General features: G+C 39.9%; 1 protein-coding gene across 2 annotated transcripts in view; it reads right to left on the bottom strand.

The window, feature by feature from the left end:
* The window catches only part of OCA2 (OCA2 melanosomal transmembrane protein), a 414,138-nt gene that overhangs the window by 161,092 nt on the left and 232,939 nt on the right, over positions 1 to 20,107 (bottom strand). For both annotated transcript variants that reach the window (XM_063953301.1, XM_063953302.1), the window contains 3 exons: positions 13,952 to 14,009; positions 13,170 to 13,278; positions 7,587 to 7,714 (listed from right to left, as the gene is read on the bottom strand). In XM_063953301.1, the coding sequence (XP_063809371.1) occupies positions 7,587 to 7,714; positions 13,170 to 13,278; positions 13,952 to 14,009 (295 nt within the window). The remainder of the gene's footprint in view (positions 1 to 7,586; positions 7,715 to 13,169; positions 13,279 to 13,951; positions 14,010 to 20,107) is intronic.

The raw sequence follows: 20,107 nt of genomic DNA, 5'->3' as shown, positions 1-20,107 counted from the left end.
CAACCTCTCTGTTGTATGGGTGTAATACTCTGGATAGCTGAAGTGACTTAAGTATTGAAGGTTGTAGTCCTTTATTTTTCTTTGAGATTTAGGGGTATGTCTGCCTGCCTTTGTCCACTTTAGTTCTTTTCCAAGCAAGGTACATAGGGGTCTAAGGGGGACATTTACTAAGCAGTGATAAGAGCGGAGAAGTGACCCAGTGGAGAAGTTGCCCCATCAACCAATCAGCAGCTCTGTATAATTTTATAGTGTGCAAACTATAGATGTTACTTCAGTGCTGATTGGTTGCCATGGGCAACTTCTCCACTGGCTCACTTCTCTGCTCTTATCACTGCTTAGTAAATGTCCCCCTTAGGCAAGTAAAGATGGTTGCTATTAACAGACATTTTAATGCAAGTCAAATTAAATGTTATGTTTAGAAAGCACTCATCACCTATCTGGACATAGGGGGGTAATTCAGACCTGATCATAGCAGCAAATATGTTAGCAGTTGGGAAATACCATGTGCACTGCAGGTGTGGCAGATATAACATGTGCAGAGAGAGTTAGATTTGGGTGGGTTAGTGTGTTTCTGTGCAGAGTAAATACTACCTGCTTTATCTTTACACTGCAATTTAGATTTCAGTTTGAACACACCCCACCCAAATCTTACTCTCTCTGCAAATGGTATATCTGCCCCCCCCCCCCCCCCTCACACACACACACCCCCTGCAGTGCCGAACTGCTAACAAATGTGCGGCTACGAACAGGTCTGAATTACACCCTTAATTCAATATCTCTCTTAAATACAGGCAATTCAGCAAGTAAAGATTCCGTATGCACAGTCCTTCACTTTTTAACTGTGTTTTCCTATTCACACCTGTTATAATGCTAGCAGGGACCCTGAAATGTCCTATAGAGTTTGGAAGGAGGTACCCAAGGCTGGTGCAGTATACAGGCTCCTGGTGGTACCCAAGCTGCTGTACATATATTTATTTATTTTTTTAATCTTGAAAAGGTCAACAAATAGAGACATGATATGCTATATACAATATAGACCGTAGTGCTTACATGGCAAAAACTAAAAGCTTCAGAATAGCCTGATACTCAAACTTGTGAATTTACTGAATTATTGCATTTGCTGTTAACATGTCCTATCTCCATTACTGGACAACTTCATGTTCCCTTTAAAATGGATCAGTGAATTTTCTGTATAACGTGGTTACCAAATACAATTTTATTAATAGAGAAACAAGTCTGAAAGTGAAAAAGAATCCATTTATAAAAGAATTTAAAAACGTAGGCATTTAATAAAAGGTTAATCTTAGAACAATCCATTGCTATAGCTGCCTGGTAATCAAAAAAACAGAAATAAAATGGGACACCAACTTCCCTCTTTAGATACTCATAGCTTAATTTATTTTTAAGTGTTTGTCGTCCAACATAAGATTTATACATGCTTCTAAGCATTTTAATTTTGTGAGGTTGGTGCATCGCATCTTTCAGAGTGTAATTACAGGTTTTCCTGATTAAAAATGGAAATTAAAATATGCATATTTTATCTGCACATGTTAGACACAACAATAATTAACAGACGTCAATAACCATCAAGAATACTTTTTAATAGATTTATTGCTAATCTCTAGCAGACATTGGAACCCTCAATTTCAGATTTTCAACATACTGTACTTTGTGTGCAGCTGATTAGGTTTCATATTTTAATAAAAGATTTTCATTTGTAAGACCTCTTATTGATATTCTGTATTCTACAGCTCTTTGTAAATTAGAAACACAGAATCTGGGAAGCTCAGTGCTGCACTCTGATGGATACTGATGTGCTAAAGAGCAGCTGGACTCTATAGGGGTACCCTACACCTATAACAATGATAAATGTAACACAGTGAGGGGTGGGGTCTGTGCTAATCAGGGTGTGTGTGACATAAAACCCCCCCATACATTTGAGGTATGTGTAATATTACAAATTATATATTTATTTGAAATCACAATACTCCACATATCAATGGTAACCAATGGGTAACTACTGCCTTGCCAGGTTATTGTAATGTACACATGTATTGGTTGCAAATGATGAATATTATTGATAATACACTTGACAGTGTATTATAAATTATATTTATGCAGTGCATTATCAATTGTATTTATTATTTGCAACCAATACACATGCAATTAACCTGGAAAGGCAGTAGTTACCCATTGGTTTACATTAATAGGTGGAGCATTGCAACTCCAAATAAATATATTGTTTATATTACACATACCTCATATGCACGTTAGAGATGAGCGCCTGAAATTTTTCGGGTTTTGTGTTTTGGTTTTGGGTTCGGTTCCGCGGCCGTGTTTTGGGTTCGAACGCGTTTTGGCAAAACCTCACCGAATTATTTTTGTCGGATTCGGGTGTGTTTTGGATTCGGGTGTTTTTTTCCAAAAACACTAAAAAACAGCTTAACTCATAGAATTTGGAGGTCATTTTGATCCCAAAGTATTATTAACCTCAAAAACCATAATTTACACTCATTTTCAGTCTATTCTGAATACCTCACACCTCACAATATTATTTTTAGTCCTAAAATTTGCACCGAGGTCGCTGTGTGAGTAAGATAAGCGACCCTAGTGGCCGACACAATGTTAAGCAACTGGAAGTAGTACAAGTGGGCTTACGACTTCCCCTCTGGGATGACCATCGACTCCCAGCGGCAACAACAGCAGCGCCAGCAGCAGTAGGCGTTACACGCAAGGATGCATCGGAGGAATCCCAGGCAGGAGAGGACTCGTCAGAATTGCCAGTGACATGGCCTGCAGGACTATTGGCATTCCTGGGGAAGGAGGAAATTGACACTGAGGGAGTTGGTGGGGTGGTTTGCGTGAGCTTGGTTACAAGAGGAAGGGATTTACTGGTCAGTGGACTGCTTCCGCTGTCACCCAAAGTTTTTGAACTTGTCACTGACTTATTATGAATGCGCTGCAGGTGACGTATAAGGGAGGATGTTCCGAGGTGGTTAACGTCCTTACCCCTACTTATTACAGCTTGACAAAGGGAACACACGGCTTGACACCTGTTGTCCGCATTTCTGGTGAAATACCTCCACACCGAAGAGCTGATTTTTTTGGTATTTTCACCTGGCATGTCAACGGCCATATTCCTCCCACGGACAACAGGTGTCTCCCCGGGTGCCTGACTTAAACAAACCACCTCACCATCAGAATCCTCCTGGTCAATTTCCTCCCCAGCGCCAGCAACACCCATATCCTCCTCATCCTGGTGTACTTCAACACTGACATCTTCAATCTGACTATCAGGAACTGGACTGCGGGTGCTCCTTCCAGCACTTGCAGGGGGCATGCAAATAGTGGAAGGCGCATGCTCTTCACGTCCAGTGTTGGGAAGGTCAGGCATCGCAACCGACACAATTGGACTCTCCTTGTGGATTTGGGATTTCAAAGAACGCACAGTTCTTTGCGGTGCTTTTGCCAGCTTGAGTCTTTTCAGTTTTCTAGCGAGAGGCTGAGTGCTTCCATCCTCATGTGAAGCTGAACCACTAGCCATGAACATAGGCCAGGGCCTCAGCCGTTCCTTGCCACTCCGTGTGGTAAATGGCATATTGGCAAGTTTACGCTTCTCCTCCGACAATTTTATTTTAGGTTTTGGAGTCCTTTTTTTTCTGATATTTGGTGTTTTGGATTTGACATGCTCTGTACTATGACATTGGGCATCGGCCTTGGCAGACGACGTTGCTGGCATTTCATCGTCTCGGCCATGACTAGTGGCAGCAGCTTCAGCACGAGGTGGAAGTGGATCTTGATCTTTCCCTAATTTTGGAACCTCAACTTTTTTGTTCTCCATATTTTATAGGCAGAACTAAAAGGCACCTCAGGTAAACAATGGAGATGGATGGATTGGATACTAGTATACAATTATGGACGGACTGCCACGGTTAGGTGGTATAAAAAAACCACGGTTAGGTGGTATATATTGTAATACAATTATGGATGGACGGACTGCCTGCCGAGTTCCGACACAGAGGTAGCCACAGCCGTGAACTACCGCACTGTACACTGGTTGATAAAGAGATAGTAGTATACTCGTAACAACTAGTATGACTGACTATGACGGTATAAAGAATGAAAAAAAAACCACGGTTAGGTGGTATATATTATAATACAATTATGGATGGACGGACTGCCTGCCGACTGCCGACACAGAGGTAGCCACAGCCGTGAACTACCGCACTGTACACTGGTTGATAAAGAGATAGTAGTATACTCGTAACAACTAGTATGACACTATGACGGTATAAAGAATGAAAAAAAAACCACGGTTAGGTGGTATATATTATAATACAATTATGGATGGACGGACTGCCTGCCGACTGCCGACACAGAGGTAGCCACAGCCGTGAACTACCGCACTGTACACTGGTTGATAAAGAGATAGTAGTATACTCGTAACAACTAGTATGACACTATGACGGTATAAAGAATGAAAAAAAAACCACGGTTAGGTGGTATATATTATAATACAATTATGGATGGACGGACTGCCTGCCGAGTGCCGACACAGAGGTAGCCACAGCCGTGAACTACCGCACTGTACACTGGTTGATAAAGAGATAGTAGTATACTCGTAACAACTAGTATGACTGACTATGACGGTATAAAGAATGAAAAAAAAACCACGGTTAGGTGGTATATATTATAATACAATTATGGATGGACGGACTGCCTGCCGACTGCCGACACAGAGGTAGCCACAGCCGTGAACTACCGCACTGTACACTGGTTGATAAAGAGATAGTAGTATACTCGTAACAACTAGTATGACACTATGACGGTATAAAGAATGAAAAAAAAACCACGGTTAGGTGGTATATATTATAATAATACAATTATGGATGGACGGACTGCCTGCCGACTGCCGACACAGAGGTAGCCACAGCCGTGAACTACCGCACTGTACACTGGTTGATAAAGAGATAGTAGTATACTCGTAACAACTAGTATGACTATGACGACGGTATAAAGAAAGAAAAAAAAATACCACGGTTAGGTGGTATATAATTATACAATTATGGATGGACGGACTGCCTGCCGAGTGCCGACTGCCGACACAGAGGTAGCCACAGCCGTGAACTACCGCACTGTACTGTGTCTGCTGCTAATATAGACTGGTTGATAAAGAGATAGTATACAACAATATACTACTATACTGGTGGTCAGGCACTGGTCACCACTAGTCACACTGGCAGTGGCACTCCTGCAGCAAAAGTGTGCACTGTTTAATTTTAAATTAATATAATATTATGTACTCCTGGCTCCTGCTATAACAACCTGCAGTGCTCCCCAGTCTCCCCCACAATTATTATAAGCTTTTATACATTGATGTGCAGCACACTGGGCTGAGCTGAGTGCACACAGACTGAGTCACACTGTGTGACTGCTGTGTATCGTTTTTTTCAGGCAGAGAACGGATATAGCAGAGAACGGATATATTAAATAAAAGTTAACTTAACAACAACTGCACTGGTCACTGTGGTAAACTCTGTCTGCACAATCTCTCTCTCTCTCTCTTCTAATCTATTCTAATGGAGAGGACGCCAGCCACGTCCTCTCCCTATCAATCTCAATGCACGTGTGAAAATGGCGGCGACGCGCGGCTCCTTATATAGAATCCGAGTCTCGCGAGAATCCGACAGCGTCATGATGACGTTCGGGCGCGCTCGGGTTAACCGAGCAAGGCGGGAAGATCCGAGTCGCTCGGACCCGTGAAAAAAAAAGTGAAGTTCGTGCGGGTTCGGATTCAAAGAAACCGAACCCGCTCATCTCTAATGCACGTACTATTTTTTTGTTTTTAATCACACACAGGCATTTCTATAATGGGTCTGGGGGGCCACACCATACCCATACCATATCCATATTGTATACTTACCCCTCCGGAGTCCCGCGGCGGCTTCTCTGCAGTGCGGGCGCAAATCACTTGCAAAATGGACGCTGTCGCCATTTCAGAGTGATCTGCGCATGCGTACTGGAGATGTCCCCAGGAACAAAGTCATGTTCCCGGAGACCTGCATGTACAAACTGCCGGAGAGGAGGGGGCCCACAATGGAGTCTGCATGCGGGTCCCCTCCTATCTTGAAACACCCCTGCACACACACACACACACAGATTAGCGCAGACCCCAACAGTCACTGTTACATAGAAACATAGAATGTTGATAAAGGCCACATGATAACTTCTGTTTCTTTGAAATAAGGGTATTAAAGTTACTAAAAACTACATAGTGCTTGGCTGTGATCACTGGCCAAAACGTTATCAAAACCAGTGCATGCTTTTACTTCTATCATTACAGTTATACTGCTATGGAAAATATTTTATTATACTTTTGCTTTGTCTGTGAATATTTTGGGGTGGGGGGGCAGTAGATAAAGCCCTCTAATGTACTTCAGGACTCCCTCTTGCATTAAGTGGATTTATTTTTCTAACTGGAGCCACACAGGCTACTCCAGTTTCCTCCTACAAGCCAAAAAATATACTGCTAGATTATCTGACTACCGACAAAAATGTCCCTAGTGTAAATGTGTATGTGTACACATGTATATGTGGTTAGAAATATAGATTGTAATCTCCACTGATGTGACTGGCCAAATATTCTCTGTAAAGCATGCAGAATATGTATGAGCCATATAACTAACTGGTAATAAATAATAAGGAAAAAAGGCTTCAAGTCCCTTTCAGAGGATGACCATGGCTTCCCAATCTACAAACTGTGAGGGAAAACAATTTACTTGGTCACTTATCCAGTATGCATTCTGGTCAGCAATGGTGGTGTCCACCCAGAGGAAAAGTCCCTTCTGGAGTGGGAGGTGGCACCAGTAGAGATGCCTCCATAGACCACTGCGAGGATCATACGGCCTGGTAAGGCTGTGAGTAATATAAAAATCTAAATACATATAAAACATACAGTACTAAAAAAAAATCAACAAAATAATCAATACACTGCATTAATGTAGCACCCTGTAGTCATTTTTAAAAAAAAACCTCTCTGAAGGACTAGGATATAAATGAGGTTAGAGCACAACGCATGCTAAATATTTAAAAATGCTATAGTCATAAAAGAGGATCTACTGTACACCCTTCATACTGATTTGTATTGCTAGATAACCACCTGGTGATAAAATTTGTAATGCAAATTTACAACAAAGAATAGATTTTTTTTTTTCAATAAATGAGTAGCGCATACCCTAAAGTACCTTATGTCCATATTTCTCAATTATGATCTATAGAACTCATTTCAGAATGCTCTACGTAGGAATCCTTTCATAACAGCCCTATACACTTAGTCTACTACGATACAGTAGAGCTACTCAGAAAAGTTCTAGTTCTAGAAATGAATCATGTTGGAATGTATAACTGTCCATCTGAGAATCTGTCTGTAGAGAAGTGTTTTTCTACAAGAATAAATGCTGTCCTTTATTTTGAGATGTTGTGTAGCATTATATGTTGCAATGACAAACAAAAAGAGTAAACAATATCAAGTATTGTAAAATAAATGAAAAAGTATATAGAGCCAAGCAGACATTTACAAACCATACCTCCATTAAAACGAACAGTGCAGCAAAAAAGAGCAGAGTTGCCCATTCCACTCTATGGAGAATCATTTCAAAATCATGGATATCAGCCAGAACGAGGAGCCACAGTGACCCTAGAATTGCAATCCATCCTGATGTGGAAAAAAAAAAAATTACATATCTAAAGATAGAACTAAAGCATATATGCTCCAACTTCCCTTGAAAGACAAAAAAGCATCAAACAAAATAAAATAATCATTAAAAAATGTCTTATGAAGTGCTGGCTTATTTCTGTGAAAATCCATCTACATAGGATAACTCTTAAGCGGTCCATACAGGTACAGATACATTCATTGACAGTTGTACCTGCATGCTGATCAGCATGATCTAACACTAGTTTGGCCAAAATCGGACAAATTTGCCCAGTGTTCAGCCTTTGGAAAACACAAAAGATCAAACCTATGATAACACTTGGTGTGATTGATCATCTGACCATATTGCTGTCATTGTCAGAATCATACATGCAAATTTTGCAACAAGTTAGGTCTAGAACCATTTGTTGTTTTTTTTTTTTTTTTAGAGTCAACTAATTGGAGGAGACCCTTAGAAATTTATTATTTAAAATACCAACTTTAATTTATATAATTTAAACACTTCATTGTATTGTAATGAATAAAAAATATTTCTTAAGTTATGACACGAGTTGCACAAAACATTTTGAGTACATTTTTTTTTTTAACAATTATGTTTTACAGCTACGGAATCTGTCAGTAAGAGACTAATAGAAAACACAACTGAATAAATTATTGTCCCCAACATCATGAATCATACAATATAAATATAAGTCTCAAATTATTTTTATAAAAGGAACAGAAACATGAGGCATTATACAGTACAGATGTAGCCATGCTCATCTTTTCAGCTACAGTATGCAGCATGCTGCAACATTGCTTGCGGATTCCTAATGGATTTAATGGAGCAAATTCGCCAGCTGCGAACAGTTACAGTCTGGTGCACCATGCCGCATCACAGAGATATCAGCAAGACTACACCTGTATATTTTAATTCAGTGGATCATATGCATAGTAAAGATGGAGAGAGCTGCTCATGAAACTCCGCTGACAAGCACTGTGCTGCTATAGAAATAATGAAATATCTCCCATCTTTGTAATACACAGTAAGTCCATCTTTGATTTTCTGTCTCAGTCAGAGTGTTGCATGTGCCAGTATTGCATTTCATTCAACATTTTGGCAACAAACCTACAGTAGGTCTGAGGGCCAGTGAAACTACTCATTTAAATGGTCTGTTCTCCTTATTGCAGCACATTCCACCCTCAGTACCCCTCTTAAGAGAACATTCTCTTCTTCAGTACACTTCTTAGCAGAACATTCTCCCCTTCAGCCCCCCTCATAGCAGAACATTCTCTCCTCTGTCCCCCTCATAGCGGAACATTCTCCCCTCTGTCCCTCACAGCAGAACATTCTCCTCCTCTATTCCCTTCAGAGCAGAGCATTCCTCCTCCTCTATCCCCCTCATAGCAGAGCATTCTCCCCTCTGTCACCATCATAGCAGAACAATCTCCTCTCTGTCCCTCACATCAGAACATTCTCCCCTTATAGTAGTCCCTCTTGTAGCAGCACATTCTCCTCACAGAGGCAGTGAATATGAGACACAGTACAATGTGGGACTTACAGACCCAGAAGAAACCAGAGAACAGAAATACTGCAATAGTTTTTCTGCAAAAGGGTCCCAGGTGTTCCTGATTTATTATGCTCCTGGTGACTTTGTGCATTGCTGCACCAGACATAGCAAAACTTGAGATGTTTCAATAACTGAAGCATTATCTCTGTCAAGTCACTGGGGAGTGTTGCATTAAATTTTATTACAAACATAACTTATGTGAAAACATCACAACTATCATGACCCTGTAGAGTTTCCTTTTAACACATAGTAAAAAGTGTTATTCTCTGGATATATTCTCCCACTGACTGTTATGCACATTGGCAATCAGACATACAGCACACAGCAGCACTGTTGAAGGCTTTAGTGGTTAGAAGAGTCAGGGAGGTAGAGAGACTGGCTGGGCCCAGTTACTTTTTAAAGGGGCGTGGTCTAATCAAAGGAGGCGTGGCTATGCACCCTTAGAAAAAAATATTGAAAATAATTGTATTTTAAGCGACCCCTGGCCACACTGCAGCCCAGTACACAGCAGCGTGTGCTGGGCTGAGGGAAAGAGCTGCAGCTTCTGCTGCCAGGTAAGGGGGCCCGGGTTATTAGTACCCCCTACCCCCCCCTCAGCACCACTGGGAAGAGTTAGACATTCAACTTTCACTGCTGAAAAAAGAGATAATCTGGTCTAATAGTAATCAACCAACATTAGAAGAGCCCAGCAGTCTGCTAGCAGTATTAGCAGCACTAAACCAGCCTTATTGATATAAGTTCTACTAAGTGTACAAGATTTTGGTGCTACTTTCCACAAAATGGCTCTAGGGGACATATACTGCAAAATTAGTTGTTGCTTAGTCTGGGATATGGTCTATGGTCTTTGGGTAATAAGCATGGCTGAAATACATGCATTGTTTATGGGATGTCCGCCACGGTTGCATTGCATTAAATGGCAGTGAGGCTCATGCTATAAAACAGCTCTATCAAGTTCCCTGCGAAGTGTGATGCTAGAAAACATGCCATAATGGAGCAGAGGATAGGTAGGAGTGTTAGTTTACTTATTTAAAGTATAAATAAAGTAAAATGTTTTGTGTATCATCAGTCACCAGTTCACAACTTTGGGAACTCTTAGACATGCAATTTATAATAGGATGAATGTTGTACACTCTTACAGTATTTACATTGCACATTAGCTATTGTATGAGTGGTTTACACAAATCCAGTGGCATCTGCAAACCAAAATTCTGCTGATGATGAATTCTCTTATTTATTGGAAAATACAATTTAGATGTAAACATTTTTAGCACCATAGGAGAGTTACCAAATACTAATTGCTAATTTGCTACAAGTGTGGAACTCAGTCTGTGGACCTGTACCATTGCCTTTGGGCATGTCACATAATTCAAGGCTTTTGGCTCCAGGCTCGTAACTATTCTACAGCCAATTTGGCCAATTATTACACCTGAATGGGCTTTTTTGTTTGGGATACTTCCCCTTAAACTCTCAACACGCAGGGTAGCTAAAATGTATTATTAAGCGCCAATTGGGAGTATTTGTTTTTGTTTTGGTTCCAAGAGGGTAGCTGGCACCTATTATTGGCAATAAGTGCAGCAGCTTGCAAAACTACTCGGCAGACTTGGCTGCATCCTCTCTCACCTTCACTTTTTAAATCTAAACTACATCACTTGTTTAGAATGAATTGGGTTGAGGTTATCTTGGACAAAAACTACAACTAAAAATTATTCTGTGGGAGAGCTACAAAGCTACACTTTCTACCCACGAGGATTCAAATTCACTACAGTTTAAAGAATTTATCCTGGTATATTTTACAAATTGCAGCCAACAATCCCCTGATACAATTGTGAAGTGAGACAATTAGTCTTGACCATTGTACATTATTAGCCTACTTTTGACATATTTTTTTTGAGCTGGTGGTTGAGGAAGGGGAAATGATGAGGTACCTATTCTCTGTGGTTCTTACAATAAAAATTAAGATGACATATCAAAGTTGTAATGGACTTCTGAATGATGAGGCTCATTGGTTCATTACTTTCAGGGGCGGATTACCAATCTAGCTTACAGGTAAATTCCCCGGTGGGCCAATGTTCATGTGGGGGCCTGTTTTGTTTGCTGACATGTGAGGGGTGGTGCTGTCACCATGGTTACATGGTATACTTCTGGTGCTGTCCATGTGAGGCCACTTCTACAAATTTTTACAGGGCCACTTTCAGTTCCTAATCCACCCCTGATTACTTTGTTATGTATTCCTTGTGTTACACCATTGTCTGTGATTATCACAATCTTTAGTAAATTGCACCTTTATTCCTTACAGTGTCTATATATGTGATGCTTCAACAAACATTTGTTTAAAAACAAAAAAAGTACGCCTTTGTAAACCCCATTTCTCTTTTCCATTTCACAAATACTAAAGTAATAGTAATATTTGATCAACCAAAACCTGTTCCAAATAAACACATGAATATAAATTTTGTATTTAGAAAACCACGCAGTTGCTTTCATTGTCTGCTCTTTATAGGATAGTAAATGCTGCATCAGCAGCAACATTATAAAAGGAGCTTGTCACTGCCCACTACTGCCAGCCAGAACAGACATACTGTAGCCCAATTCTCAGGGCCTTGTTATTGGTACTGCTATGATATTAAACCTAACAATGCTCTTGATGCTCAAGTTAATAAAAAGCACTGTTCTACCAAAGTTCAGCACACCAATCTGTCATCTGGTTGCTTCTTTGCATGTCAGCACCATAGTGGCAATTACAGATGAAATAGGAAGCTCCCATGGCCTAGATTTCTTGACACTTTACACAGTTTCCATCAAACATTGATAATGAGCAATATGAATTGGAGAAAAATGAGAGAGGCATTTACTGTATCTCTTGGATATCTGACACTTTACATTCTAAACTCCAGACCGGATCACAGAGATTATAGGAGTTTCTGCAGTTTAACAATAGAAATGAGAAAGCCACGGTAGCTTTTCATATTAATACATTAAGCCAAAATAGGCTGAAGAAACCTATACACAGGGTAGGGGAAATATAGTACAATTGGTTAACATAAGGGCACACTTTTTTTTTTTAGCAGGTTAAGGTTACCTTGATATGGTTAATGTATTGAATTCGCCCATATAGGACACACTCCCTTTAAATGAGAGCTTACAGAGCTTTAGCAAATAATAAATCTAAATAATAGCATAATGGCTCCTCTGCAAGAGATCTTACAGTACTTAGGTGATGTGTTATGCAGGGATGAATCTAAGTACTGTAGTTCAGCAAATAAGCTTACCACATTTCTATCCATTCCTCCCATGCCTGTGGCATGTACAGTATATACAAGTGAAACATACAGGAAAAAACTTAGTGTTGGATACAGAGGGGCTATGTACAGTATGGTCTTTTCTAGAAAAACAAATAGCATTTTGGGGTGGAATTGGTTATATACTGTAAAACTAAAAAGTGGGCAGTATTGTAAGAGAGGGAATTACACTGTGTGACTTGTTTTGTATTCACAAAGAGAAGTGTAGATTTTGGAGTAACGTGTAGCAGTTATGATACTTTTGCTTTGAATAATAAAGTGATTTATTCACCCAAATTGCAATGAATGTTCTATTGCAGCATGACAAAAGTTTAATTTGGGGTAAATAAGCAGTGAATAATTACTGCTAAAGAAAATTATAGATAATTGACTCTGGAATAAAACGTAATTTCCTCCTCACATTGAATATTAGAGAGAGAAAAAAATGCAAGGATTACATATCTACCATTTTCTAATTCAGTTTCTCAATACAATCTTTTTTTATAAAAAGGTAAGAGCAAGTTTACTATTGTAACGTTATACCTCAATATTTCCTGAAACAATTTTAATTCAGTAATAGAAATGAACTATAACTATATTAAGATATTAGTGACCAGAAAGTCATACCAAGGTCCAGATGGATTGCAGAGACAAAGGAATTTAGGAAGAACATAAAGATGACAAATCCCAAGACCGATAAACATTTGATGAGAAGGATCTTGTCTGTTATCCCATTCTGTCAAGAAAGAATTTATATTCTCAATATAAATTTGCTATTAACTCATACATTCTATTAAAAATTAGCTTTTCTAAAAATGAGATCTGTAACATTTAACCCTTTCAATTATTGGACCCTCATGGTTTGGTTTTGGTTCTAATTTTATCCTTGTATTTTGGTTTTGCAAAACCACCTTCAAGTGTTTTAATTCAGATTTGGATTTCAGTTCAGTTTAAGATTGATAAATGAAAAAAAATATTGATAATCGATAAACAGCTAAAAATCATTTAAATTTTTGCAATCCAACATCCAAAATTTGAATTTCAAATCTGAATTCCGAACAGGGACTCTGTTTGGATCTCCTCGTTCGGATCCACAAAGTTCAGGTGGATTCGGATTTCTGGAGAACCAAACCACACATCTCTAAGTTCAAGCAGTTTGTTTACTAAGCAATTGGGAAGCTGAACTCTACAGATCAGGACACAAATGTTAAACCCAGTAGCCACAGAAAAGTGGTCAAATTTTAACTTACTGGCTGAAAATGGCCCTATAACATTGTGCATGCACCTGGAACATGAAACATAACACTGGAAATTTATCAATAAGTTGTTAAAATATAGTTAAGGCAATTGTTCTTATTAAATCTTAAATAACATCAGAAATACAATAGAACTAATATAGGAATACATACACTTTTTTGGAGTTCTTGAATGTTCGCTTCCCAGTTTTTGTCCTCTTGTGATATTTGTCTGGGAAAAGAAAACACTTTCTGAAACGCAGAAGACCATATTTATAAAGCATCAAGTTAACAGAAATAGAGTGAATATATAGATATTCACTCTATATATATATATATATATATATATATATATATATATATATATATATATATAGAATGCAGAGTTGGGCGGCACTCACGGCGCAGGAAAAAACAGACAAGCAAGTCTGGAAGTTGCAGTCAACGTTTCAATGTGTATTATAACATTTTCGTCAGGATAAAAATACATTGTGTTACTCACCCTTTTAACTCCGTCTGACAGTCCATGGCGCCTCCTGCCAGCCGCATCCCGCTCCGTCCAACTGATGACGTCATCACGAGGCGCCAGCCGCGGCGTCATGGAGCGTCCGGACAGGAGCACACAAAAAATCACCTGTGACAAACATAATTGCAAACAAAGGTTACATACAAAGCACACACTTAGACTCAGAAAAACAGTATCCGTCACAGGAAAACAGTGATACTCAGTATAAATTATGTATCAACTTGAAGTAAAACAAAATACATAATAGTATATAGCAATAAGGATGTTTAACCAATACTGTTTTAATGGGGGGGCTGCACAGGACAAGGGCAGCGACACCCATCAGATGACAACAATGAAAAAAAATAAATAAAAATGAATTATATTAACAACAACACAATAAGCAGCTAATATTAGTCATATGAAGCAAATACTGGTTATCGCAGCAGTGGGCTGTCAATCAGGGATACATTATAGGAAAGCTGATAAACCTGCTTGTTCATTTAACCCTTTAGGGGATAGGGTATCCAGTATGAATATCCACTTAGCCTCAGCTCTAAGTAGAAGTAGTGCCCGGTCACCTCCTCGTTTTAATAGGGGGATATGATCAATAATTCGATGTCGCAAGACAGCAACAGAATGTTTGGCCTGCAAGAAATGTCTTGCAACAGGTTGGTCACTTCGACCAGAAGAAATTGCAGCCCTAATGGAGGCACGATGTCCGGCCATCCGTTCTTTGAACATACACTCCGTTTTCCCCACGTAGTGGAGACCGCACGGGCAACTCAATACATAAACTACAAATTTAGTAGTGCAAGTGACACGATGTTTGATTCTAAATTTCTTCCCCGTAAAGGGGTGATAGAACGAATCACCTGTCAGCATGTGGCTACATGTAGTGCAGCCCAAGCATTTAAAACATCCTGGGCAGGAAGACTTGAGAAATGTGGATGTAGGAGTTTTTTTGGGGATACTTTCTACATTTGTTTTAACAATAAAATCACAAATATTTTTGCCTCTGCGATATGCTGGCATAATCCGAGTGTTGGGCTGAAGACCAATTTTCTTATCAGTTTGTATGATAGGCCAAAATTTTTTGGTTATTTTGCTAACTTCGGAGCTCAGAGTATTAAACTGATTAACCCAGATTAATCGATTGGTATGATCAGTCTTTTTGGCAGGGTTCAGCATAGCGTTTCTCGGTATTTTAAGTACTTTTTCTTTAATCGCTAGTAGATCTAATTGGTTGTAGCCCCTCTGCACAAATTTAGTGATCATATTGTCACATTCTGCAGCTAGTTGGGATTCGTCACTGATGATGCGTTTAAGGCGCAGCATTTGGGAATAAGGGAGTCCCTTGCGTAATGAGATAGGATGATGGCTGGATGCCAACAAAAGATTATTCCTGTCCGTGCTTTTGGTAAATAAAGATGTATTAATTTGACCATCACGTATTGAAATCTGTACATCTAAGAAGTTAATACTTTTATCATGTATAGTGTACGTAAATTTGACAGGGGAGTCAGACAAATTATGAGAATCAAGTAGTGATTCGAGTACATTACGGGGTCCGGTCCACAACACTAGCAGGTCATCAATGTATCGCAAATACAACAGAACAAAAGGTTTAGTTGTCACTAGCTGCTTATTATGTTGTTGTCAATATAATTCATTTTTTTTTTTTTTTTCATTGTTGTCATCTGATGGGTGTCGCTGCCCTTGTCCTGTGCAGCCCCCCCATTAAAACAGTATTGGTTAAACATCCTTATTGCTATATACTATTATGTATTTTGTTTTACTTCAAGTTGATACATAATTTATACTGAGTATCACTGTTTTCCTGTGACTGATACTGTTTTTCTGAGTCTTAGTGTGTGCTTTGTATGTAACCTTTGTTTGCAATTATGTTTGTCACAGGTGATTTTTTGTGTGCTCCGGTCCGGACGCTCCATGACGCCGAGGCTGGCGCCTCGTGATGACGTCATCAGTTGGACGGAGCGGGATGCGGCTGGCAGGAGGCGCCATGGACTGTCAGACGGAGTTAAAAGGGTGAGTAACACAATGTATTTTTATCCTGACGAAAATGTTATAATACACATTGAAACGTTGACTGCAACTTCCAGACTTGCTTGTCTGTTTTTTCCTGCGCCGTGAGTGCCGCCCAACTCTGCATTCTACATTGGACACAGCGCCTGCTGTAACCAGGGAGGGCACCGGCCATATCCTGTGGATTCTATAAGTATTTGGGAATTGGGAGTGCCGTGAATTTGGCAAATATATTTGGACCATTACAACCGTGCAGGTTTATGGTCACAGACAGGCACCCATCCCTGTTCATTATCACGTCTGGACTTTGGGGTGTGGAGCACAGTTACACGTGTCATTTCGACACATCACTATTTCTCTGCACCATTTTTTCTCACAGTGAGTCCTGCACAGACTCAGGATTTCGGCACCCACCGACACAGAATTGGATGATCTGTTTTCAGCGATTGATCTGACACCAGGCGAGACCTTCAGTTATTCCGATATCGATGCTACTAGATTGCGCTTTAAGGAAGACCTTGCGGCTACGGGTGGCATACCTGATAACATCCAGCTTTTCCGTGAATTGTTTAAACTCAAACGTAGAGAAAAAGATTTTTATTACCATGGGGTAACTTTGTCGGACTATCATCGACAAGGAAAAATACCGAGGGGTTTCCGTATCAAGAATATCCACACAATTGGGAGATTCAATGCAGCTTTTTGTAAAAAATGGGTCTCTATTCTGAACAAGTGTTCCTATGACCTAATCCTCCTGGTTATCGAGGAGGTCACTCGGGAGCTTGCGTCTATTCGGGCCCAAATTGATATCTTTGAGACTGCTCACAAACCAACTCTTTTGATGGATACCTCCACAAATTGGTATGATAAACTCACTACACAAATGGAGAAGTATCAGAGAGACCTGATTTCATATAAACGGAATAAACTGGACATTGTGAATAATGACTACGCCAAGAGACAGGTTTATCCTTGGGTCTCAGGTACTCCGATTGCCAAACGACCAGCGAGGCGACGTCCCTTCAACCGCTTTAATGCACACCACCTGGACACTGATTCCTCGACGGAGGGCACAGCAACAGCTAGTGAAGCTGAAATTCCTTGCCCTAGCCAGGGTTTACCCCCTTTAGGGGTTCGCACACCAGCAGCACCTTTAAATCCAGGCGCCAATACACGAGGCGAGGTGGCCAGTGCAAAAGGTCGGCGACAAAGAAAAACAACCTACTCAAAACGGAGATGATATTTAATTTATCAGATCGACAATTCTCTCCAATTGAATTACAAGTATTGTCTAAAGGCCTGAATTTTGTCCCTACCACCAAACCAGATCTCTTCAATTGGAAAATTGAACAATTCAAATTAGAGCGACAACTCCGCCTAAAAGAATATTTTTCACAGCATCCAACTACTCCTTCTATGCATACGACAATGCCTCCTGCTCTTCGGGTTAAATCCAGATTTGATCCTGTGTCTCAAAATAAATCCATCAAAGTATTCTCCAGGACGGTGGACCATCAAGTTCAAAATACGTTCAAACATGCCAAACATATCCACTCTAATCTATCTAAGAGTGAATGGCAAGCTCTCAATGATCTTAGTAAATATGACGATATTGTTATACGTCCGGCAGACAAGGGGGGAGCCCTAGTGATACAAAATGTACATGATTACATAACTGAGTTGGATCGTCAACTAGCAGACTATACCACCTACCGAAAGTTACCCTCTGACCCCACTATATCTTTTAAAAAGGAACTTGATAACGTTTTGTCCCAGGCAGTCAAGGATGGCTCTTTAACATCAGCACAATCTGAAGCTTTAACTACAAGATTTCCAGTGGTACCAATACTGTATTCAATACCCAAAGTACATAAAGACAGCAAATCTCCTCCAGGACGCCCGATAATTTCGGCAAGAGGGTCGCTGTTCCAGAAAATTTCCATCTTTCTGGACCACTATCTGCAACCCTGCATTCAATCGATTGATCACTGTCTTAAGGACACTACAACACTTCTCAACAAACTTGCAACCATCCCGTCTGTTCCAAACAGCTGCATATTGGCAACGATCGATGTTAAAAATCTTTATACATGCATCCCACACATGGAAGGACTTAAAGCTGTGGAAATCTTAATTCGTAATAACCCTTACTTTTTAGGACCCAATATTGAGTTGTTTATGAATTTATTACAGTTAACTTTACAGCGTAATTATTTTATATTTAACAACAATTTTTACTTACAGCTGTCAGGTTGTTCCATGGGGAGCAGCGTCTCGCCCTCATTCGCCAACAGTTACATGTTGCTGGTTGAGGACGAGTTGTTCCTATCCAATGTGACAACTAAACCTTTTGTTATGTTGTATTTGCGATACATTGATGACCTGCTAGTGTTGTGGACCGGACCCCGTAATGTACTCGAATCACTACTTGATTCTCATAATTTGTCTGACTCCCCTGTCAAATTTACGTGCACTATACATGATAAAAGTATTAACTTCTTAGATGTACAGATTTCAATACGTGATGGTCAAATTAATACATCTTTATTTACCAAAAGCACGGACAGGAATAATCTTTTGTTGGCATCCAGCCATCATCCTATCTCATTACGCAAGGGACTCCCTTATTCCCAAATGCTGCGCCTTAAACGCATCATCAGTGACGAATCCCAACTAGCTGCAGAATGTGACAATATGATCACTAAATTTGTGCAGAGGGGCTACAACCAATTAGATCTACTAGCGATTAAAGAAAAAGTACTTAAAATACCGAGAAACGCTATGCTGAACCCTGCCAAAAAGACTGATCATACCAATCGATTAATCTGGGTTAATCAGTTTAATACTCTGAGCTCCGAAGTTAGCAAAATAACCAAAAAATTTTGGCCTATCATACAAACTGATAAGAATATTGGTCTTCAGCCCAACACTCGGATTATGCCAGCATATCGCAGAGGCAAAAATATTCGTGATTTTATTGTTAAAACAAATGTAGAAAGTATCCCCAAAAAAACTCCTACATCCACATTTCTCAAGTCTTCCTGCCCAGGATGTTTTAAATGCTTGGGCTGCACTACATGTAGCCACATGCTGACAGGTGATTCGTTCTATCACCCCTTTACGGGGAAGAAATTTAGAATCAAACATCGTGTCACTTGCACTACTAAATTTGTAGTTTATGTATTGAGTTGCCCGTGCGGTCTCCACTACGTGGGGAAAACGGAGTGTATGTTCAAAGAACGGATGGCCGGACATCGTGCCTCCATTAGGGCTGCAATTTCTTCTGGTCGAAGTGACCAACCTGTTGCAAGACATTTCTTGCAGGCCAAACATTCTGTTGCTGTCTTGCGACATCGAATTATTGATCATATCCCCCTATTAAAACGAGGAGGTGACCGGGCACTACTTCTACTTAGAGCTGAGGCTAAGTGGATATTCATACTGGATACCCTATCCCCTAAAGGGTTAAATGAACAAGCAGGTTTATCAGCTTTCCTATAATGTATCCCTGATTGACAGCCCACTGCTGCGATAACCAGTATTAGCTTCATATGACTAATATTAGCTGCTTATTGTGTTGTTGTTAATATAATTCATTTTTATTTATTTTTTTTCATTGTTGTCATCTGATGGGTGTCGCTGCCCTTGTCCTGTGCAGCCCCCCCATTAAAACAGTATTGGTTAAACATCCTTATTGCTATATACTATTATGTATTTTGTTTTACTTCAAGTTGATACATAATTTATACTGAGTATCACTGTTTTCCTGTGACTGATAC

The sequence above is a fragment of the Pseudophryne corroboree genome, chromosome 2 (genome assembly GCF_028390025.1).
Source record: "Pseudophryne corroboree isolate aPseCor3 chromosome 2, aPseCor3.hap2, whole genome shotgun sequence".
Lineage (NCBI taxonomy): Eukaryota > Metazoa > Chordata > Amphibia > Anura > Myobatrachidae > Pseudophryne > Pseudophryne corroboree.
This window is presented reverse-complemented; position numbering and strand designations above follow the sequence as displayed.